This window comes from Drosophila kikkawai, chromosome 3L, assembly GCF_030179895.1.
Source record: "Drosophila kikkawai strain 14028-0561.14 chromosome 3L, DkikHiC1v2, whole genome shotgun sequence".
Classification (NCBI taxonomy): domain Eukaryota; kingdom Metazoa; phylum Arthropoda; class Insecta; order Diptera; family Drosophilidae; genus Drosophila; species Drosophila kikkawai.
The window spans coordinates 28,447,700-28,467,158 of NC_091730.1; the positions used below are offsets into that span (position 1 = coordinate 28,447,700).

At 45.1% G+C, this 19,459-nt stretch overlaps 3 protein-coding genes across 4 annotated transcripts; 1 reads left to right on the top strand and 2 right to left on the bottom strand.

Annotated features, from left to right (window-relative positions):
* Window positions 1–681: 681 nt before the first annotated feature.
* On the top strand, window positions 682–1,011 carry LOC138928403 (uncharacterized). The gene has a single exon (XM_070285474.1). It carries the CDS (start codon window positions 682–684, stop codon window positions 1,009–1,011), a length of 330 nt encoding a protein of 109 aa, XP_070141575.1.
* Window positions 1,012–2,599: 1,588 nt separating this feature from the next.
* On the bottom strand, window positions 2,600–5,038 carry LOC138928404 (uncharacterized). The gene has a single exon (XM_070285475.1). The coding sequence runs from the start codon at window positions 5,036–5,038 to the stop codon at window positions 2,600–2,602; it is 2,439 nt and encodes an 812-aa protein (XP_070141576.1).
* A 12,774-nt stretch (window positions 5,039–17,812) lies between these two features.
* LOC108077143 (headcase protein-like) lies at window positions 17,813–19,259 on the bottom strand. 2 transcript variants are annotated; one of them, XM_070285689.1, is made up of 2 exons: window positions 19,034–19,259; window positions 17,813–18,710 (listed from the first exon to the last, which is right to left on the bottom strand). In XM_070285689.1, the coding sequence occupies exons 1-2, from the start codon at window positions 19,045–19,047 to the stop codon at window positions 17,942–17,944; spliced, it is 783 nt and encodes a 260-aa protein (XP_070141790.1). In that variant the 5' UTR covers window positions 19,048–19,259; the 3' UTR covers window positions 17,813–17,941. The 2 variants fall into 2 exon arrangements, with proteins under 2 accessions (XP_070141790.1, XP_017025850.1); XM_017170361.3 differs by having other exon boundaries at window positions 17,813–18,691; window positions 19,034–19,258.
* Between the last annotated feature and the right edge of the window lie 200 nt (window positions 19,260–19,459).

Below are 19,459 nucleotides of genomic sequence, written 5' to 3' on the forward strand. Positions count from 1 at the left end.
GAGAAGCACCTGGCTGATGTTTCCACAAAATGCAGCCTTGCCATCGACATGCTGATGTGCTGGCTAGCGGACAACGGACTCTCGCTTGCCGAACACAAGACGGAAGCAGTGCTCATCAGCAGCAGGAAGGCCGTAGAGAAAGTGAGCTTCCGTGTCGGGTCGACTACCATCGAGTCCTGCCCAGCGGTCAAGTACCTAGGCGTCCAGATCGACCACAGGCTAAACTACAAGAGCCACCTGGAGTACGTAGCGGCCAAGGCTTCTAAGGCCACTGGCGCCATCTCAAGGATGATGGCCAACACACGAGGCCCAAAGCAGCACAGTCGAAGGCTAATAGCAACCGTGGTGACGTCTACCATCCTATATGCCGCGCCGATATGGACGGAAGCTATGTCGACCGCGAGCTACAGTCGACAATGCAAGATGGTATATAGACGCAGCGCACTGCGCATCTCCAGCTGCTTCTGCACAGTATCGGAAGAGGCTGCACTGGTTGTGGCTGGAACAATCCCAATCGACCTACTGGCAGCGGAGCGCAGGACTGGCAACTCGGGTAGTGGAACCCAGCGGAGCAGAACCATCTCCCTATGACAAACGAGGTGGGATAGTGCGAGCACTGGACGGTGGACGTACCGACTCATCCCCGAACTGGAACCATGGCTATATAGAAGACACGGGCAGATGGATTTCTACACGACGCAACTGATTACAGGCCATGGATGCTTCAAGGCATACCTCCATAGATTCAAACACGAGGCTGATCCCTTCTGCGATTACTGCGGCAGCAGAGTCGTTGAGGACGCAGAGCATGCATTCTTCTCATGCTCACTATTCAGCGCGGATAGAGCTGCCCTGGAAGCAGCAACGAGCTGTCGTATTACACCGGAAAACATAATCGGGTGTATGCTGGAGACGCCGTCCAATTGGGAGGCGGTTACGAACATGGCAGCAACCGTATTGAGAGAGCTAAGGCGCCGGGAGAAGATCCGACGCATGGACGGCGAACGATGAGCGGCACCTGACCTCCTGCCGCCCCGCGAAGTATAGCTTTGCGGCAGTCCCGCGGGAGTGGACCTTTACTTTTCCTTTCTTTCTCCTACTTTTCCTGTTTGTACATATCTATATCAATAAAAAAAAAAAAAATAAATAAATAAATAAAAAATCTCGGCATTCCTGCAGTTAAGAACGAAATAGAAAAACAAAAAGCGTCATACAAGAAAAAACTCTCCACCCATCCAAATCCTTAAGCAAGGGACTTGATACGAGTTTCCAGAAGAAGCCGCCTACTACGTAACGACCATCCAACCCAGCCATAATTAGTCAGGGCCATTTACTCTGTACCAGTCTCATGACTGCTAGTTAGGTAGTTGTTGGGGGTGGCGCTTCCTTCCTTCGGGAAAAGTGGAGTTTTAGGAGATGGAAAATTCCCACGGCGCGAGCGAAGTAGTGGCGAAGTAGAAAATAAAAAAACGGGGGCGTCGTGGGTAATCTCAGCGTAGTCGATCAGCTTTATTTCGCTGCATACATGGTACTAACTCTAAGCTTAAGCAAACGGCCCGCTTACTCCGCTAAGCGAGAGCGAGAGAGCGGCAGCGGCCGATCCGAGTGTTCGGCAACGAAGCCCGAGGCCCGCGCTCGAGAGTGCGAAAGCGCTTAGCGCTGCTGGAGAGCGAGCGCGGGAGATCAAGAGGGCGAGAGCGGGCGAGCGTTGCTACGCTGGGAGCGCTTGAGCTTTTGGACGCTCAGACGCTCGGTGGGCAGAGGGGGAACAGGGGCCTCCTGGCGTAAACATTCTCCCCCCCCCTTGCAATCACTCGGGTTGCAATAAACCCGTACAGGACGATGGTATGGAGGGGCGTCAGAGCGCTGCGTAGATCGTTGATGCTGGAGCGACGAGTAGCGATGAAGGACGGATGAGTGCCAAGGAGAGGCGGATGATTGCCATGGAGAGGCGAAAACTTGTCGTAAGGAGCTTGCTGAACAAGGCGGAGGCGTCGAATGCCGCGAACAGGACGCATCACTGTGCGCTCGGGTACGTCTGCCTTCCAGAGCGATCGCGGTGTATGGAAATGAAGCCCTCGTATGTGATTGGACGATGGTAGAGGAGCGGCTGCAGAACGCCGCGGAGTGCCGGACGAGGGCCGAGGAGCGGCTGAAGATTGCCGTGGAGACAAGGTCCGAGGAGCAGCAGTAGACTTCCGAGGCCGGGCACCGGCGCTCCGGGACCGTCGCGCCTCCTGACGCGACTGGTGCGGATCCATTGGCTGTTCGGATAGGTGCAGCAATCACCTCGCTGGTCGGAGAAATCGGCGACGGATCTTGAGCGGATGGATCTTGTTGCAGACACGGCATCGGTAGGAACTGGAACCTCGAGTACATCTGCGCTCCAGCGCTATGGCGCTGCGTGGATGTGGAGACATGCGGTTGGCTATTACTGGCGGAATAGGACGGAGATAAAAATCGGAATTAGTAATAGAACCCTTGCGATTTGGAACACGGAATAGAGCTACAACACCACAGTTACATATAACATCGGAGTGACAGGCGACTGGTTATTGCGGGCAGACGGGCGCTTCCATCGGGAAAGGGACGACCTTCGCTATGGTCGTTGGTGTGCGAATTTGACATATGAAGGTGCCCGCTGCTGCGAACGGGGTGCATGCCCTGGATCATGCTTATGCAGGAGTGTGTGGTGGTGCTGATTGCACGTCTTGCATTGGTCACCACTGCGGCAGGTTCCCTCAGAATGTTCGTGGGCCAAGCAGTTTGAACAATAGCGGTTGTCGAGAACCGCACGGAGCCTCTTATGAGCGCTGAGCTTCAGGAACTGCTGGCATTTCCTGAGCGGGTGGAACCCGTTGCAGATTCGGCGACGGTAGGACTGCGCGCTTTGGGTACGCCTGCTTTCGGCACTGCGAATGGGACGGAATTTGTCCACCGATCGGTTTGACTGGACGGAAATTCGTGTCGAGAACACAGACACGCCGCTCGTGGCCTCTGAAGACACTGGACCTGAGAGCACCCATCCGAAAATCGTCTCTTGCGCCAGGAGAGAGCCGAAAATGTTATTCTTGGAGCCGCCTAGAAGCACGGACGGAATAATGTCAGCTCCAATCAGGACGTCGATTTCGGAGCTCTCGAAGAACGTTGGATCAGCAAGCGGCACGTCAGGAAGTTCCTTCAGTAGGTTTTGTGGAATCGGATACGAGGGGAGCTTCCCGGCTAACTGCGGAAGAACATACGCTGCAGTTTCCAGCTGCAGCCCGGGTCTGGAAGGCGCTCGGATGGCGAGAGTGCAGAGCTTGGTGGATTGGGCGGCAACTGTCTCGTTGAGCCCAGACACTCTGGTCTGAACTGGCGTAAATGTTGGACTAATTTGACGGAACAACCTCTCCGTGATGAAGGTTGCCTCGGAACCAGAGTCGATTAAGGCTCGCGCTTGGAAATCGCGGCCTAAATGGCAAATGTTAATGAGGGCTGTGCCCAGTAGAACGGCTCTTGAGCTGGATGCGAAGCACACTTGCACATCAGTGTGATCTTGAGCGGAGCTCGTGCCCTGAGGAGTAGGCGCCGGTCGAGGCCTGGGTGGCGCCGTCGGACTTGGTGCGGTCGCGGAGGGATTATCGCGGTGCAGAAGGGTGTGATGACGGCTGCGGCACGTCAAGCAGCTATGGGCACTAGTGCAATCCCGCTGTTGGTGCCCTCTTGCAAAGCAGTTCAGGCAAAACTGCTTTCTCCTAATGTAGTCGGAGCGACCATCTACATCCATTTCAAGGAAACGCGGACATAGGCGAATAGGATGGTTCTCCCTCAAACAGAGATCGCACCCTCTTGGGGCCGGAGCCACTCTGGCCTCGTAGGAATTCAGCCTGCGCACTGGGGCGCTCGCAGCTGTCGGTCTTGGCGGAATTTGCCCTGAATTGCTAGGCCTGATGTCGTCGATCGCTTCCAGAGTGCGATGCCGCTCTGTCAGAAACGAATCTAACTCGTTCCAGGTCGGAATTTCAGCCTTGTTGTGTATGGATTGCTCCCACATCGAAAGTGTGATTTTGGGAAGCTTTAAGGAAACCATATACACTAAGAGACAATCCCACGCCTCGATTTGAATGGAGGACATCTCTAAGGCTGTCAGACAACTTTGGACGGTGCCTTGCAGCTCTTTTAGAGCGGCTCCGGACTCTTGGGGGACAGCCTGAATGTTGAAAAGGATTTTCAACTGGCTGTTGACAAGTAGCCGCCGATTCTCGAAGCGGTCGGTGAGGCTTTGCCACGCGGAGATGAAGCCATCATTTGTCAGAGGGGCCTTGGATACGATGGCGTGCGCATCGCCACTTGTTTTGGATAACAAGTGGAACAACTTTTCCACCGGTGTGAGGCGCGAGTTGTGAATATATATCGCGGTGAAAAGGTCTCTGAAGGTGGGCCACCGAAGATAATCGCCAGCGAAAACTTCTGTGTCCACTGGTGGTAATCGACAACCCATGGACGGGGGTGTGGGCATAGGGGCGGAAGCCGGAGTGGACTGGGCGGCGGCCCTGTCGATAATTCCCTGCAGCTGTACAAGACACCTCGAATATACGGAGTAGCACTCACTGTACTTGGATTCAAGCTCAGTGGCGGTGGCTGTACGGTCGGAGGACACTGAAAGTAGGTCGGAGCAGTTGTCATAGCTGTTCTCCACCTTATCCCACAGGGCCCGAATCTGATCCCGATGAACCTTGCACATGGCGGGGGAAAATCTATCGGTTTCAGGGGCGCTCGGAGTGTTGAAGTCAGCCTCGAAATGGCTCACACGGTCCGTTGTGGAAATGAACTTGCGGAGGGCGATATCGAGAGCGGATTGAGCCATCTTGGCTACCGACCGAGTGGATCTGGATGAGGTACTGGGGGCAGTGTCGAGTGCCTCTTGACCTTTTGCCCTTGGAGTGGCAGTGGTCGCCTTTGGCTTTACTTGATCAGGCCGAGGAGATACGGACTGGGACCCCTCCAGAGTAATTGCCGGAATCAGGGGAGTCTGTTCCTCGTCTCCCGTGGGCATCCTTGACGTCGAATGGGTCGCGAATCAGTTGGTCGCCGCAGGAAACGGACAAGTCCCGAACTCAATGGTTCGAAAACGTGACGGAAAACAAGTTTTGGAATGGGACTTGGGGTCACTTTGGCAAAGGGGCGCAATAGGAACTGCCAGAAGCCGCGGAATTGTATAACTTATGCAGTACAAAATATCCCAGAAAATTCTCCGCACTCGGAGAGGAGGACAATGTGCTCGCTTACGGTCACACTATCAGTGGATGCTGCGGGTGAATTCACAAATTAAATGCCGGGCTCAGGTTCTGAGAGCCTCGGGCACCACCGAGAAAAGAATTGACGAAAACTCGGGAAGGAGGAAATCACTCGAGTAAGGGCGTCGGGCGCCGACTTGGACCAGAAATAAATAAAACAACGAACGTCGACCGGAATGTCGAGGAACAAAAATTCTGTATTTAGCTGTCTCGGATGAGAAAGTTGTATCCGGCTTTGGTCGGCTCAGAACAGGACTAAACGGCGACCCACGAGCCGGAAAGGTGAAATTAAAACCTTGGCTTTCGTTTGGAAGAACACGGGCACTGGGTTCTGCCGCCGGCAAAAACAACCCCAATAAAAAACACAGGTTAATTTGGAAAAGGCGGAAAAAAAAACACAGTCGTAATCGCACCCGTGAATTGATTTGCCGTTTTGTCCTAAACGTTTGTTGTTTTGTCGCGGTTTATATATATATTTTAATATATTTTATATTTTATTTTAATTTATTTTATTTGAATTTTGAAATGTTTATTTATTGGTCGTTCCTGTGTAGGAGGCGGAAAATATATTGTATGGGCATGCATGCATATGGAAATATATGTGTATGTGTAAGGCTTGTGTTTCACAGTGGAGCTTCGAGAAGTGGACTGTATTTGGATTGGCGGAGAGCACAAATTATGTGGAGAAAAAAATTGCACACAAAAAAAATATCGCGGCAGCGGCGAACTGTTTGGCGGACAGGGAACTCTCGAAACAATTACTTTGCGGCTGCCTAATATTAATTATGCCTTTTTTTCCTTCACCACACAATTTCACTTTGCCTTTTGATTTTCGCGGAGCTGCCGATATTTGGCGCGCGAGTATGTATGTATGTACACCGGAGCAACGGAGGAACGGAGAATCGAAAAAAGCCAGGAATATGGCGACACACACAAAGCGGAGGCGGATAGAAAATTTCCACGAAACGAATGGAGGAATGGAAATTCCTCAACTGCCGTTGTGTCAGGAAAACTCGGACTTGGAGTTGACACGGAAAAAACTTGCAGCAGAGTGAACGAAATTCAATGTTCGGACCACTGCTGAAGATCGGCAGAGAGGGGGGGAGACGGAATGCTCGTACTTATCTTTGGAAAAAAAACGCCGATAACTGCTGGTGGGGCGGAATTGAAAATAATCCGGAATCCAAAAAATCCGGCTCGAAGGACCAAAATGTTGGGGGCGGCGCTTCCTTCCTTCGGAAAAAGTGGAGTTTTAGGAGATGGAAAATTCCCACGGCGCGAGCGAAGTAGTGGCGAAGTAGAAAATAAAAAAACGAGGGCGTCGTGGGTAATCTCAGCGTAGTCGATCAGCTTTATTTCGCTGCATACATGGTACTAACTCTAAGCTTAAGCAAACGGCCCGCTTACTCCGCTAAGCGAGAGCGAGAGAGCGGCAGCGGCCGATCCGAGTGTTCGGCAACGAAGCCCGAGGCCCGCGCTCGAGAGTGCGAAAGCGCTTAGCGCTGCTGGAGAGCGAGCGCGGGAGATCAAGAGGGCGAGAGCGGGCGAGCGTTGCTACGCTGGGAGCGCTTGAGCTTTTGGACGCTCAGACGCTCGGTGGGCAGAGGGGGAACAGGGGCCTCCTGGCGTAAACAGTAGTATTGTAAGATTTGATACACTTATTGTTAGTCTCATAAATGAGAAGATTCAATAAATAAAAGCAAAACCTAATAAAAAAAAAAAAAAAAAAAAAAAAGTTAGGAAAAAAAAGTTAGGCCCCATAATAAAATAAATATTTCTCGGCTATTTCAACGCACCCGTAGGAAAATATAACAAAAACTGGCCGCGCATAAATATATGTCGGAAAGTTGGTTGCTAAGTGCAAATTTGGAATGCTTGTTGCCTTGGCAACAGAATTATTCGGCATGCTCAGGTATTGGTAGCCCTGTAGGTGTCGCTGGCGCGCAGGCGCAATGACAGTTGAGTCGGTAACAGGATAAGGACAGAAGACTGTCTGTTACTGAGTGAGGCCTGTTCGTCTGTCGCAACAATAGGAGAGAGTGAGAGAGACAGCTTGAGATTGTCTAGGAATGATGTCTGAGTGAAAAGTAAGAAAAGGTGAAAGGGCCACAGGAAAAGTGGCATGATGACAGATACGATTGGACTGCGCAGGCGAACAGAATTCGCTGGCTCGACTACGGGTGAATTAAATAACGGTTATCTCCGACATATATGTATTTCGAAAACCGACACTTGTTCAGGGCCAGGCTTAGCCGGCCGCATACTGCCGAACGGCAGCGAGTGCTGACGAAAGCATATCCGAAAAATATTTTCCGCCTCGCAGGCGATCAATCTGATGTGAAATTAATGGCAAGGGATACTGTATTTGTGTTTAGTTCTCTATAATCAATGCACAATCTTTCACTACCATCCATTTTTTAACCATTAACATTGGGCTAGCGAAAGGAGAACAACTAGGTCTTAGTACTTTTGCTTCCAAACTATGCTGAACTTTCTCCCTTAGTATTTACTTCTTGTTCTCACTAGGGCGATACGGCCGCCTCTGAACCATTTTATTTATGTCTAGCATTTTATGCCTAGATTTTAGGCCGTAGATTCTGCCTTAGAAAAACGTGTCTCCATAATCGATCCCCTCTCTCGGTCTCCTCGTGGCGAGTTCCATGAGCCAGACCCAATACGCGTTAACGCTGACCCTTTTCGCTCTTCTGCAAATACCGAATCAATTCCTTTCCTTACTCAGTATCCCGGTGGCTGACATTCAACATCTCACGTCAGCCCACCGTTTTCGTCAAAGACCTTTTGTCCCAGATCTTTATAAATTTTTGTCTGTAAAGTCACGCCAGGGTGACTGCGTATATCCCAGCCGTCGAAACTACCTACAGTGTATTTAGAAAGGTATGTCCCGTTGTTACTTTTAGAAAGAAAGTTGAACTTTCATAAGAGTTTAAAAGCAAATTTCAAATTGTTTCAGTGAGTGTCTATATACATGTTGTACAGTTGTCAATTCTGAATTCAGAACTGGTAAGCTCATTGTGCACTTTTTGCGGTTTTTTGTGTTATTTGATTTATTACGAAGCAACATCTTAATCAGATAAAGTCCGACATTTTTGTGCAAATTTATGGCGAAATTGGCAAAAATGCTGTAGAAAGGTGGTTACGTTCAAAAATAAATATTAAAATTGGGTGAAAGGTTATATAAGTCTTAATTTAACTAGAAAAGAAGCCAACATAGAGGAAATAAAAAAAAAACAGTTGGACGTCCAAAAATGATATTCAATATAAAAGGTAGAAGAGCTTTTTCTTATTAAATAACTTTTTTATTTATGATGCGATCTGGACCAAATTTGCAGGACACATTTGAAATAGCACATTCATCCTGTGCTTCAAATTTGTCTCTAACTTCATAATTGCTTTATATTTTTGTTTTTTCCGATTTCTTTGGGCGTATGGGGGGCGTTGACAAGCCCACTTTTCTAAAATACCTTCCTATAGTAATAATTATTATTATACAAGAAACCTGAAGTAAAAAATTTTAATTTTAAAAATTTTAATTTTAAAAATTTTAATTTTGACAACGGCAACGGGTCAAATTCCACATAGTGCAATGTTCCGAGCTCATAAGAATGATCTTTTAATTCCGCTAACGTAGTGCACCTGCTATAATATTTTTCGCGGGTTGGGCTTTAGTTCACCATTATTTATAACGAAACGCAAGTATTCTACAAACGCAAGTATGTAACAAAAATGGAACTACCATAAACTGATAGCTTCACGCAAAGGAATTCAACATTGTTGGATTCCTCGAAAATTATTAATTCGGACGTGAGAGTGGAGTCGACCGCTATAAGGACACCTCCCCCACGTCTGATAGGCCGATCTAGCCGGTATACTGTGAACGCAGCTGGAAAAACTTCGGAGCTCAGAATCTCCGGCTTTAACCAGGTTTCTGTGAACACAATAACTTGGGAAGCAAATGCGACGCTGTCGGAATACAATTTAGGAAGCTTACTGCGTAAGCCTCTTGCATTCTGATAGGAAATACCAAGGGAACTGGTTAGTTTTTTGGGACGGAATTGGAAGACGTAGACGGAGCATTGGGCAAATCTGGCCTAGGAAGAGCAATTCCTACAGGCCGCTTTTTCTTTTTCGTACCTTCAAACTGTTTGACAACCACATACTGTGGCCAGGTTTGGGCAGATCATAGAGTGCTAAAGACTTCGTCAGGAACATTTATCTTGAAAGACGAAATGTTCCTAGGGTAAGAAAATTTAAATTTTTCCACCTTAATTTTTTCACTATCGACTTTTATTTTGCCTTGGATAAAAGCTATGACATCTTCCGATGTCTGATCAGGGGAAAGCCGCGAAACAAATAACTGTTTTGTTGGTGGAATTGCCGTAAGGGGTTTTGGTACGGCAGACTGAGCCACCATACCACTTTCGGCCGGTAGTCCGGGCCTGATACCCTGGCAGGGACTGGTTATAGGGCTCTAAGAGGGCTGAGACAACAGTTGGGACCCCCCAGTGGACAAAACGGAACTGGGCAACACCGGGGGCACGGTCGCACCCGCGACGCATTCGGATACCGAATCTTTTTTAGCGCTCGATCTCATGATTCTTGGAATTTGTCCCGAGGTCGGGGGCAGAGTCGAGGGAGGCTGCTGTGCAGTGCCCACTTTTCTAAAATACCTTCCTATAGTCATAATTATTATTATACAAGAAACCTGAAGTAAAAAATTTTAATTTTAAAAATTTTAATTTTGACAACGGCAACGGGTCAAATTCCACATAGTGCAATGTTCCGAGCTCATAAGAATGATCTTTTAATTCCGCTAACGTAGTGCACCTGCTATAATATTTTTCGCGGGTTGGGCTTTAGTTCACCATTATTTATAACGAAACGCAAGTATTCTATCTCTGTACTCAGAAATTGAAATTTTTTTTCATTGAAAGGAAACCCAGACTTTGATAGGACACTCAACTAATCTCTCGTATGCTTCCTCTTAAGAATTTGAAATTATTAAAACGTCATCTATGTAGACCACCGCACACGTATTGACTAAGTCACCCAAGGCTTTGACTATGGAACGTTGAAAAACAGTCCAACCGGCATTGTTAATTAAAAATTCATATTAACCCTCCGTGGTTACAAATGCAGTTCTTTCTATCGAATCCAGATGAATAGATACCTGATAAAAACCAGTAGCCCTATCTAAGCTTGAAAAATATTTTCCGCCTCGCAGGCGATCAATCTGATGTGAAATTAATGGCAAGGGATACTGTATTTGTGTTTAGTTCTCTATAATCAATGCACAATTTGTTTAACCATTAACATTGGGATATCGAAAGGAGAACAAATAGGTCTTAATACTTTTGCTTCCATAATATGCTGAACTTTTTTTTTTGCAAGACGTTGATGCACTATGTACAGTACATATCAAGTGGAACTTGCGACACCAAGCACGTGCTTGTTCTGTTAGCAATTAGTAAACGCGAAGGACTTAAAAAAAGGATGCGGGGAAACTACTACTGTCGTACTGCCGGATTGGTTGCTTGCATGCGTAAGTAGGTTAAGATTGAAGTTTTTAGTTTTGGGAGGCTATCAACGTTAGATATTATTGTGTACAAATCGTTATAATTTGCACAGAGGACTCTAAAGGGTTCATGCAGTTCAAAGGATGTTCTACAGTGGGGCAAAACTAATGGTAAAAATGATCTAGTGTTTCTAATTGGTACGTGAAAATTTAGCTGACCGAGGAAGTCAGAACTTTCCACGTCACCACGGATTAAGTTGTATAAGAATGTAATACCTAGCATGGTTCTACGATTAGATAAGGAGGGTAAGTTAATTAGTAAGAGTCTACTAGAATAAGACGGTAACCTCTGGTTTGCATCCCAGTTTAAACCGCGTAAAGCGAAAAGTAAGAAGTTCTTTTGAACCGATTCTATGCGTTTACTATGGACGCCATACTGAGGGCTCCAAACGCAGGATCCATATTCTAAGATAGGACGAACAAGTGAAGTATATAACGTTTTTGTAACATAGGGGTCACTGAATTCCTTCGACCACCGTTTAATGAAACCAAGCACACCCCTGGCTTTATTCACCATGCACGAAATATGATCGATAAAGTCGAGTTTAGGATCCAGACGGACACCTAAATTATCAACTATATTAATTTTTTCCAAAGAGCAGCCGTTTAGCGTATAAGTTGCAGGCTTAGGTGTGACACGGGAGAATGTCATTAGCTTGCACGTAGAGCCGTTTAAGTTCTAAGATCTGTCTGTAAGTCTGATTGGCAACTAGCATCGTTATATTGCACACAAAGCTTGACGTCATTAGCACACATAAGTACTCTGGAATTGGTCAAAACTTCGGGCAGATCGTTGATAAATAATGTAAACAGTAGGGGACCCAAATGATTCCCTTGCGGGACGCCAGATGTAACCCTAAGAACATTAGATAGTTTATTTTCGAAAAGGACCTTCTGCGTCCTGCCATTTAGATAACCTGAGATTCAATTAAGAAGATTAGTCGGAAATCCCATTAAATCGAGTTTCCGAACAAGAAGAGAATGGTTAACAGAGTCAAATGCTTTACTGAAATCAGTATAGATTACATCTGTCTGAAAGTTATTTCGGTATCCCTTTATAATAAAGGAAGTAAGCTCCAACAGATTCGTTGTAATTGATCTTCGCCTAATAAAACCATGTTGACATGGAGAAATAATTGACCTACACAGGTGCTGCAGATGAGGAGTAATAACATTTTCGAACAGTTTAGGGATGGCCGACAACTTAGAGATACCTCTGTAATTGTTGGCATTCAATTTGCTACCTTTTTTGTGGAGAGTAATAACGAATGATTCCTTCCAAATAAGGGGAAAGTGGGAGGTTTCTAAGGATAAGGTAAACAATTTGAGGTGTGGATTGCACAGGGCTTCGGCACAATTCCTAAGCACACAGCCTGGTATTCCGTCGGGACCTGGTAAAAAAACTGGCTTAACACGATGAAGATCTCTAAGAAGAGAGCTTTCGTTAATGGTAGGACTGAAAATTTGGTTCGATTTGGAGATGATGTAAGGATAAGCCTGATTTGGGTCTATTGAGTTGGAGTAAGTGGTTTGAAAAAACTGAGCAAAAAGATCGACTATTGCCTGATCATTATCTGCTGTTGAATTACCGAAAGAGAGCGAGGACGGAGAGAAAGAACTGGGACCTGCAACGAGTCAAATAATTATTGTAGCACTGCGCGTTATACACAGTAAAAGTGGATCGAGCAGATAAAAAACTAGATAGGACAATCGGAGAACCGGTACGTTGATATTTAGCATATACATTTGATTTTCTATTTTTGAGGCGGGTCAACTCTTTGGTAAACCAAGGAGGCTTGTTTGATGTAGACGGACAGTATAACGGAACACAGTCAATAAAAAATGAATTCATAACACGATAAAAAATACCCACGGCTTCCGCCATGTCAGTGCATGTGTATAGATCGGACCAGTTGTAATTAGTTATGAAATTATTCAGCCGTACGAAATCCGTCTTGTTAAAGCAGAAGACTTCTTGGGCTGGACTGTCAGATTTATTCCGTGAAACAGTCCCCATGTCGATAGTCATATCAAAAGTGGGATGATAGGGATCTTCGGGTTGCGTCAGGGGCGCCACCCTAGCTAAACTAACTCTTTCCGGATCTGAGACAGAACAAAGATCAAGCAAGCGCTCTAAGGAATTTCGAACATGATTGACTTGGGACAGCGAAATGTCAAACAAGCCAGCAATAAAATCATTATGTGTTGTGGTAAGAAGTGTGTTAGTGGAATTATCAAGGGACCAAATAGCCCCTGGGATGTTAAAATCACCAAGAACTACTAAATGGTCCCTATCCGAAAGTCTTTTGGAGACCAACTGAATAGCGGAAAGATGGTTCCAATAAATAGGAAGTTCCGACAATGGAGGAATGTAGGAACATGTTACAAAAATGGAACTACCATAAACTGATAGCTTCACGCAAAGGAATTCAACATTGTTGGATTCCTCGAAAATTATTAATTCGGACGTGAGAGTGGAGTCGACCGCTATAAGGACACCTCCCCCACGTCTGATAGGCCGATCTAGCCGGTATACTGTGAACGCAGCTGGAAAAACTTCGGAGCTCAGAATCTCCGGCTTTAACCAGGTTTCTGTGAACACAATAACTTGGGAAGCAAATGCGACGCTGTCGGAATACAATTTAGGAAGCTTACTGCGTAAGCCTCTTGCATTCTGATAGGAAATACCAAGGGAACTGGTTAGTTTTTTGGGACGGAATTGGAAGACGTAGACGGAGCATTGGGCAAATCTGGCCTAGGAAGAGCAATTCCTACAGGCCGCTTTTTCTTTTTCGTACCTTCAAACTGTTTGACAACCACATACTGTGGCCAGGTTTGGGCAGATCATAGAGTGCTAAAGACTTCGTCAGGAACATTTATCTTGAAAGACGAAATGTTCCTAGGGTAAGAAAATTTAAATTTTTCCACCTTAATTTTTTCACTATCGACTTTTATTTTGCCTTGGATAAAAGCTATGACATCTTCCGATGTCTGATCAGGGGAAAGCCGCGAAACAAATAACTGTTTTGTTGGTGGAATTGCCGTAAGGGGTTTTGGTACGGCAGACTGAGCCACCATACCACTTTCGGCCGGTAGTCCGGGCCTGATACCCTGGCAGGGACTGGTTATAGGGCTCTAAGAGGGCTGAGACAACAGTTGGGACCCCCCAGTGGACAAAACGGAACTGGGCAACACCGGGGGCACGGTCGCACCCGCGACGCATTCGGATACCGAATCTTTTTTAGCGCTCGATCTCATGATTCTTGGAATTTGTCCCGAGGTCGGGGGCAGAGTCGAGGGAGGCTGCTGTGCAGTGCCTATCACTGGTGGCTGGGATCCGCCAATATGCTGCCCACCAGTTGCGGTTTTTTTGCGCCTAGGAGACTCATTTAACAGCTTGAGGCTATTAAATTGAGTATCCAGCGCCAAGAGCATATCTTGAGTTTTGCGAAAACTCAATAATTGCTCTTTAAAACCACCCCTGGTTTGCCGCATAAAAGACATCATTTCCCTCTCCACCTCGCGGCAGGCCTCGCAGCAGTAACGTACGCCGATATTTTTGGCCACGTCATCTACTGTCCGTGCAACAACGCCAATGCACTTGGCATGTACTATGTTGTCACACAGCCAACAGGTGATGGTGAGTTCACCGTAAGTAATATTTTTCTTACAATTTTTGGCGAAGCAGACCATATTATGGGACATTATAAAGACTTACCACTGTACTTCCACTATTTAAGAGAGGGCGCAAGGGATTAAATGCAGCGGCACTTGATGAGCGGGGGGGCAATGAGCAGGAGAGCGAGAGATAAGCACTGAGTAGAACCGTTTATAGCTGTCGCGGCAACGAAAACAACAACAAACGCTAAAGGCACAAAAGGGAATGCAAAAAGACCAAAATGCAAAGCAACCGCAGCAGCCCAAACTAAAATGCAATTAAAATTGAATTAAATAGCACAAAATAAACAAGTAGAATGCACACGCGAAGTGAACGGGAATTATTTGAAACACCAAATATTAAATGTTAGTAAACCCCGGAGGTTTTTAGACAAATTCTACACAAATCGGGAGCGCAAGAAAAAAACACGTCCGTTCACTTTGAAGGAAGAATTGGAACTTTTCCCTTACTATTTGCTTCTTGTTCTCACTAAGGCGATACGGCCGCCTCTGAACCATTTTATTTATGTCTAGCAGGCAAATTTTCAATAAACCCGTAGTTACACGCCTACTAGGGATACCGTCAATGAAAAATATGAAATACTTGGCCAATATGTCGTTTAGTTTTGACTTATCACTATTAATTAGGTCTTCCTTATTTAACATGTCATAATCAATTACCGCTAAAAAAGTTTGAGTTCTATAAATATCGAATTTGTTAAATAAAAAACATCTTTTAGAATTATCATGTCATATTTAAGAAAATTATCATCAACTACGTGAAACAATAATTCAAAGTAGTGTAATGAAATTCTTTCTCTGAAAAAACAATCATTTTCAGTTTCTTTCCGACAAACCAAATTTTATTATTGGACAAAATTAACCCTTTTCATCCTTACCGTTCATTACTGATGTCAAGTTCAAGTGAAAAAAAAGATCAACTGAACAAACGGTTCAACATTGTGACGTAGTGATGGGGGACCCCTCTGACCGTGGCCCACCAAGAGCAATAACAGATCAACTGCTAACATTTCCCGGACCAAAGTATCTTACCATCTCCAGAACTGCTTTAAGTTCGGCCACCTCCACAAATTCTGTAAAAATAAACAAATTTGCTACAACTGCGGAGAAGAACATCATATCGACCCGACCTACAACGACAAATGCAATAGACCCCTAAAATGCATCAACTGCAACATTGAGCAACTAGCGAATCCTCACAACTCCACCAGCAAGAAAAGTCCTGTCTTCCTCAGACAACAAGAACTCCAAGCCATTAAAACAACGCATAAATGTGACAACAAAACGACCAATACAATTCTCAATGCACGCTTGTCCATCAAAACTTCACAATTATACTCTTCTATCGCCAAGAAATCAAATCGCCAACAACCCAACATTTCTACAGGACTTCGACTACCCAAAGAACCCGGACTCTCAAACCATGAGCAATCTAATCTTGAAAAATTCAACAATTCAACAGGACCTCAACAACTCAAAGGACCCGGACTCACGCACCACGAGCACTCAAATCTTCAAAAATCTAACAATACAACAGGACTTCATCAACTCAAAGGACCCGGTCCAGGTAACTCCAACCATGATCAATCCACTTCCAAACCAGCACCTACATCCTATGCCGACCTTTATCCTAGCACCAGGAAAACCTTAACCGACAGCAATTCTCCACAAACAACCAAGAAAACCCCAACCAAAACCACCCCAAAACTATCACTAGACACATCAAAACGAATAACTTCTTCCATAAAAAAAGACACAAAAAAGCTCAAAACACTCATAAACACTACAAGCGAATCAGAGGAGATCTACATCCAACTCATATATCTATAATTTAATATGTTAAGAATTATCCAATGGAATATCAAAGGTTATAGAAACAACTACCCAGAAGTACAAATCCTCATTAAGCAATACCCCCCACAAATCATAGCACTCCAAGAAATCCACATTAACATTTTAACTTCATTACCAATCCCCATTAACTTTTCCCTATACTGCAGTAATACCACCAATAGTTTCGGAGGAGCAGCCTTCCTAGTACATAACTCTATCTCCCACTCACAAAAAACTCTTAACACGGAATTTGAAGCCGTTGGGATCTCAATAAAAACAAAAACAAATATAGATCTCATATCAGCATACATCTCTCCTTCAAGCCAATTTAACCTAAAAAACCTAGAAAATGTTTTAGCCCCATCTACCCCACATGCTATCGTCCTGGGCGACTTCAACAGCTGGCATCCTTATTGGGGTTCCCCTAGAGCCAATACCAGGGGCAACACAATAGCTAAATTCATTGAGAGAACAGATTATACCCTGCTAAATGACAAATCCCCTACACACTACACAACACACAACACATTAACTCATATAGACCTCTCTCTTGCCACAGCCAACATTTCCCCAGAGATCTCTTGGAAAATCCTAGATGATTTACACGGAAGTGACCACTTCCCTATCTTAATCTCAATATTCCCAAACCCTTCCCCCCCAAAATTCATTTCCAAACCGTCATTCAAACTAAAAAATGCCAACTGGGACATCTTTAGTGAGCACATCACCAAACTCTCCTCACTCAGACAATCCAGTAACAACACAAAACCTAGCCCACCTAAAAAAATTTAAAAACCTCAAATGGAGAAACCTTAGAAACAATATCAATACAGAAAACATGATTGAATATAAAAGAGCTAATGCCATATTCAGGAGGTCAATTAGAGACTCTATTTTAAAGTTCATTTCCGAAATCAAGCCAAACAACTACAATAGACCCAACTGAGGTAGGTAACTCACTCGGAGACCTATGGTCAAAACAGGCAAAAGACTCCAACTTTTCCCCTGAATTCCGCACTAACAAAGTGCTCCTTACTCCCCACCATACAAATACCCCATCCCCAACAGCCTTAGAAATAGAAAAAACATAAATCTAATAGAACTTAACTCTGCCATTAACTCACTTTTTTTCATTTGAGACGCTCCGGAGACCCGGAATCGTGGCCGCAGTGACGACACCTTTTTTTTCACCACCCACTTTGAAGTGTCATTACTTTTTAAACAGCCCTCGTATCGAAAATTTGTTTATTTACTTTGAACTTTTTGTAATACAATAAATAAAAAAAGTTTTCAATTATTCTTTGCGTTTTCAAATAAGAATTTTTTTAAAAAGGGTCAAAACACGGGTTAAGAATGAGAAGACCCCCTTTAAAGAAACTTATTAATTTAGTTTAATAAATCCCCACTCTAAATAAATCAAATATTCAAATATCGGTCGCACACTTTATTACCGCATTATATAACCACTTGTCGATACCACAAATATTTTTCGCAAAAATAACAATAGCCAGATCAAATCGTAGAACTCCAAAATCACGAAACTAATCTACAAAGTCCTTTACAATAAGCCGAGATTGCCGCCTGTGAAGTTCACTTGGTTGATATCCAACGGCTCCGGGAAGCTGGGGGCACTGAGCACCGAGGACATGGGCACTGCCATGCCATAGCTTTGCCTGGTGGTGGGCGCCAACTGGCTGGTGGCAAACTGTTGCGCCACCAACTGCTGCTGGTCATGGAGCACTTCCTGTTGCTGCTGCTGCATGAATCCCATGTGCTGTTGCGTCGAATAGAAGTCACCAGCTCCCCTCATAAAGCGTAACGGCATGGATCCTCCAGTGGGTTTGGGTGGCCCTCCGGGTTGCAGGCCATTGATGCCAAATTGTTGACGTTGGTAGACGAAGCCATTGGCAGCCTGCAGACACTCTGACGGGTGCTGCTTCTGTTGAGGTGGCTGCTGCTGTTGCTCTTTCTGCCCCTGGGCACGTATCTGAGCCCCGGAGACATCGGGATACTGTTGGTAAAGCTTCTGCAGCAGCTGGTTCTGCTGCTGCTCAAACTCCACCCTCTGGTGCTGGTAATCCAAGAAGGCGGAATGCATCTGGTCCGCATAGCTGGGAATGGTCATCAGGCCAACGCCAACTCTGGCACCGGTACCAGCTCCAGCTGGCAGGCTGTCGGCTGGACCTCCGAAGCCGGTCTGAGCCAGGAATGACTGCTGTTGCTGCTGCTGCTGAGCGGTGGCAATTTGGGGGACCTTTGGCTTGTTGCTGGCGGGCTGATAGGAAGATCGGTAGAGGTGGAGGTGGTGCTGGGGAAAAAAGGTTTTTCTATATCAAAGTAGGCTTTTAATTTAAAGTTCGATATAAACTAAATCAATAAATAATAAAACAATTTTTTTGGATTTAATTTTTGTTTTTGGTATTAGAAACTAAAACAATGCTTATTTATTATTTGATTTATTTTGTTGTATTATTTATTTTTAAAGAAAGCCCAAAATATGAGCGACTAAATTTTATTTTATTATTAATATTATTATTATTTATTATTTATTTTTTTTATCTTTTGTATTACCTACATATTCCCTTTTATTACCAAGATACATGGCTTAAGACCTTGAAACTACCCACTAGAAACCCCCTCAGTGTCTTACCGATCGACTGCCATGGTTTCGGCGAGCTGTAATGCGCTTCATGTTGGTGTGGCTGAACTTTAATCACTCATGAAAAACTGCTTCGAAATATAGATATTAATTTATAGCAATAGCAAATTTTCAATTTGAATTTGACCTTTATTTGAAATGAAAATCGAGAGCGAAAAAGGAAAAAGACGAGCCGAAGTGTACTGACTAATCGAGCGAGTGAGACTGGCTGAGTTCGCCCGCCGGGCCCATTGACATCTGTCAGCCCATCAGTTTTCGGAAACGAAAGCCTGCCGAGATCTGCCGATATTTATAAATTTAATAATCTATATACATAAAAATATAGACAAAAAATGTTCACAATGGCATTACAAGAGAACGGCTGGGCCGATTTGGCTCATTTTTTTCAGTTGTTTGTAATTGCCAGAAGAAAGATAT

Excerpts from the sequence above, each read along its gene's own strand:
- LOC108077143 (XM_017170361.3), bottom strand. The coding sequence starts at position 19,075 with ATGAAGCGCATTACAGCTCGCCGAAACCATGGCAGTCGATCG. Across the intron at positions 18,692-19,033 it reads GAAACCATGGCAGTCGATCG|CACCACCTCCACCTCTACCG; the intron begins GTAAGACACTGA and ends TTTTTTCCCCAG.
- LOC138928404 (XM_070285475.1), bottom strand. The coding sequence starts at position 5,038 with ATGCCCACGGGAGACGAGGAACAGACTCCCCTGATTCCGGCAATTACT.
- LOC138928403 (XM_070285474.1), top strand. The coding sequence starts at position 682 with ATGGATTTCTACACGACGCAACTGATTACAGGCCATGGATGCTTCAAG.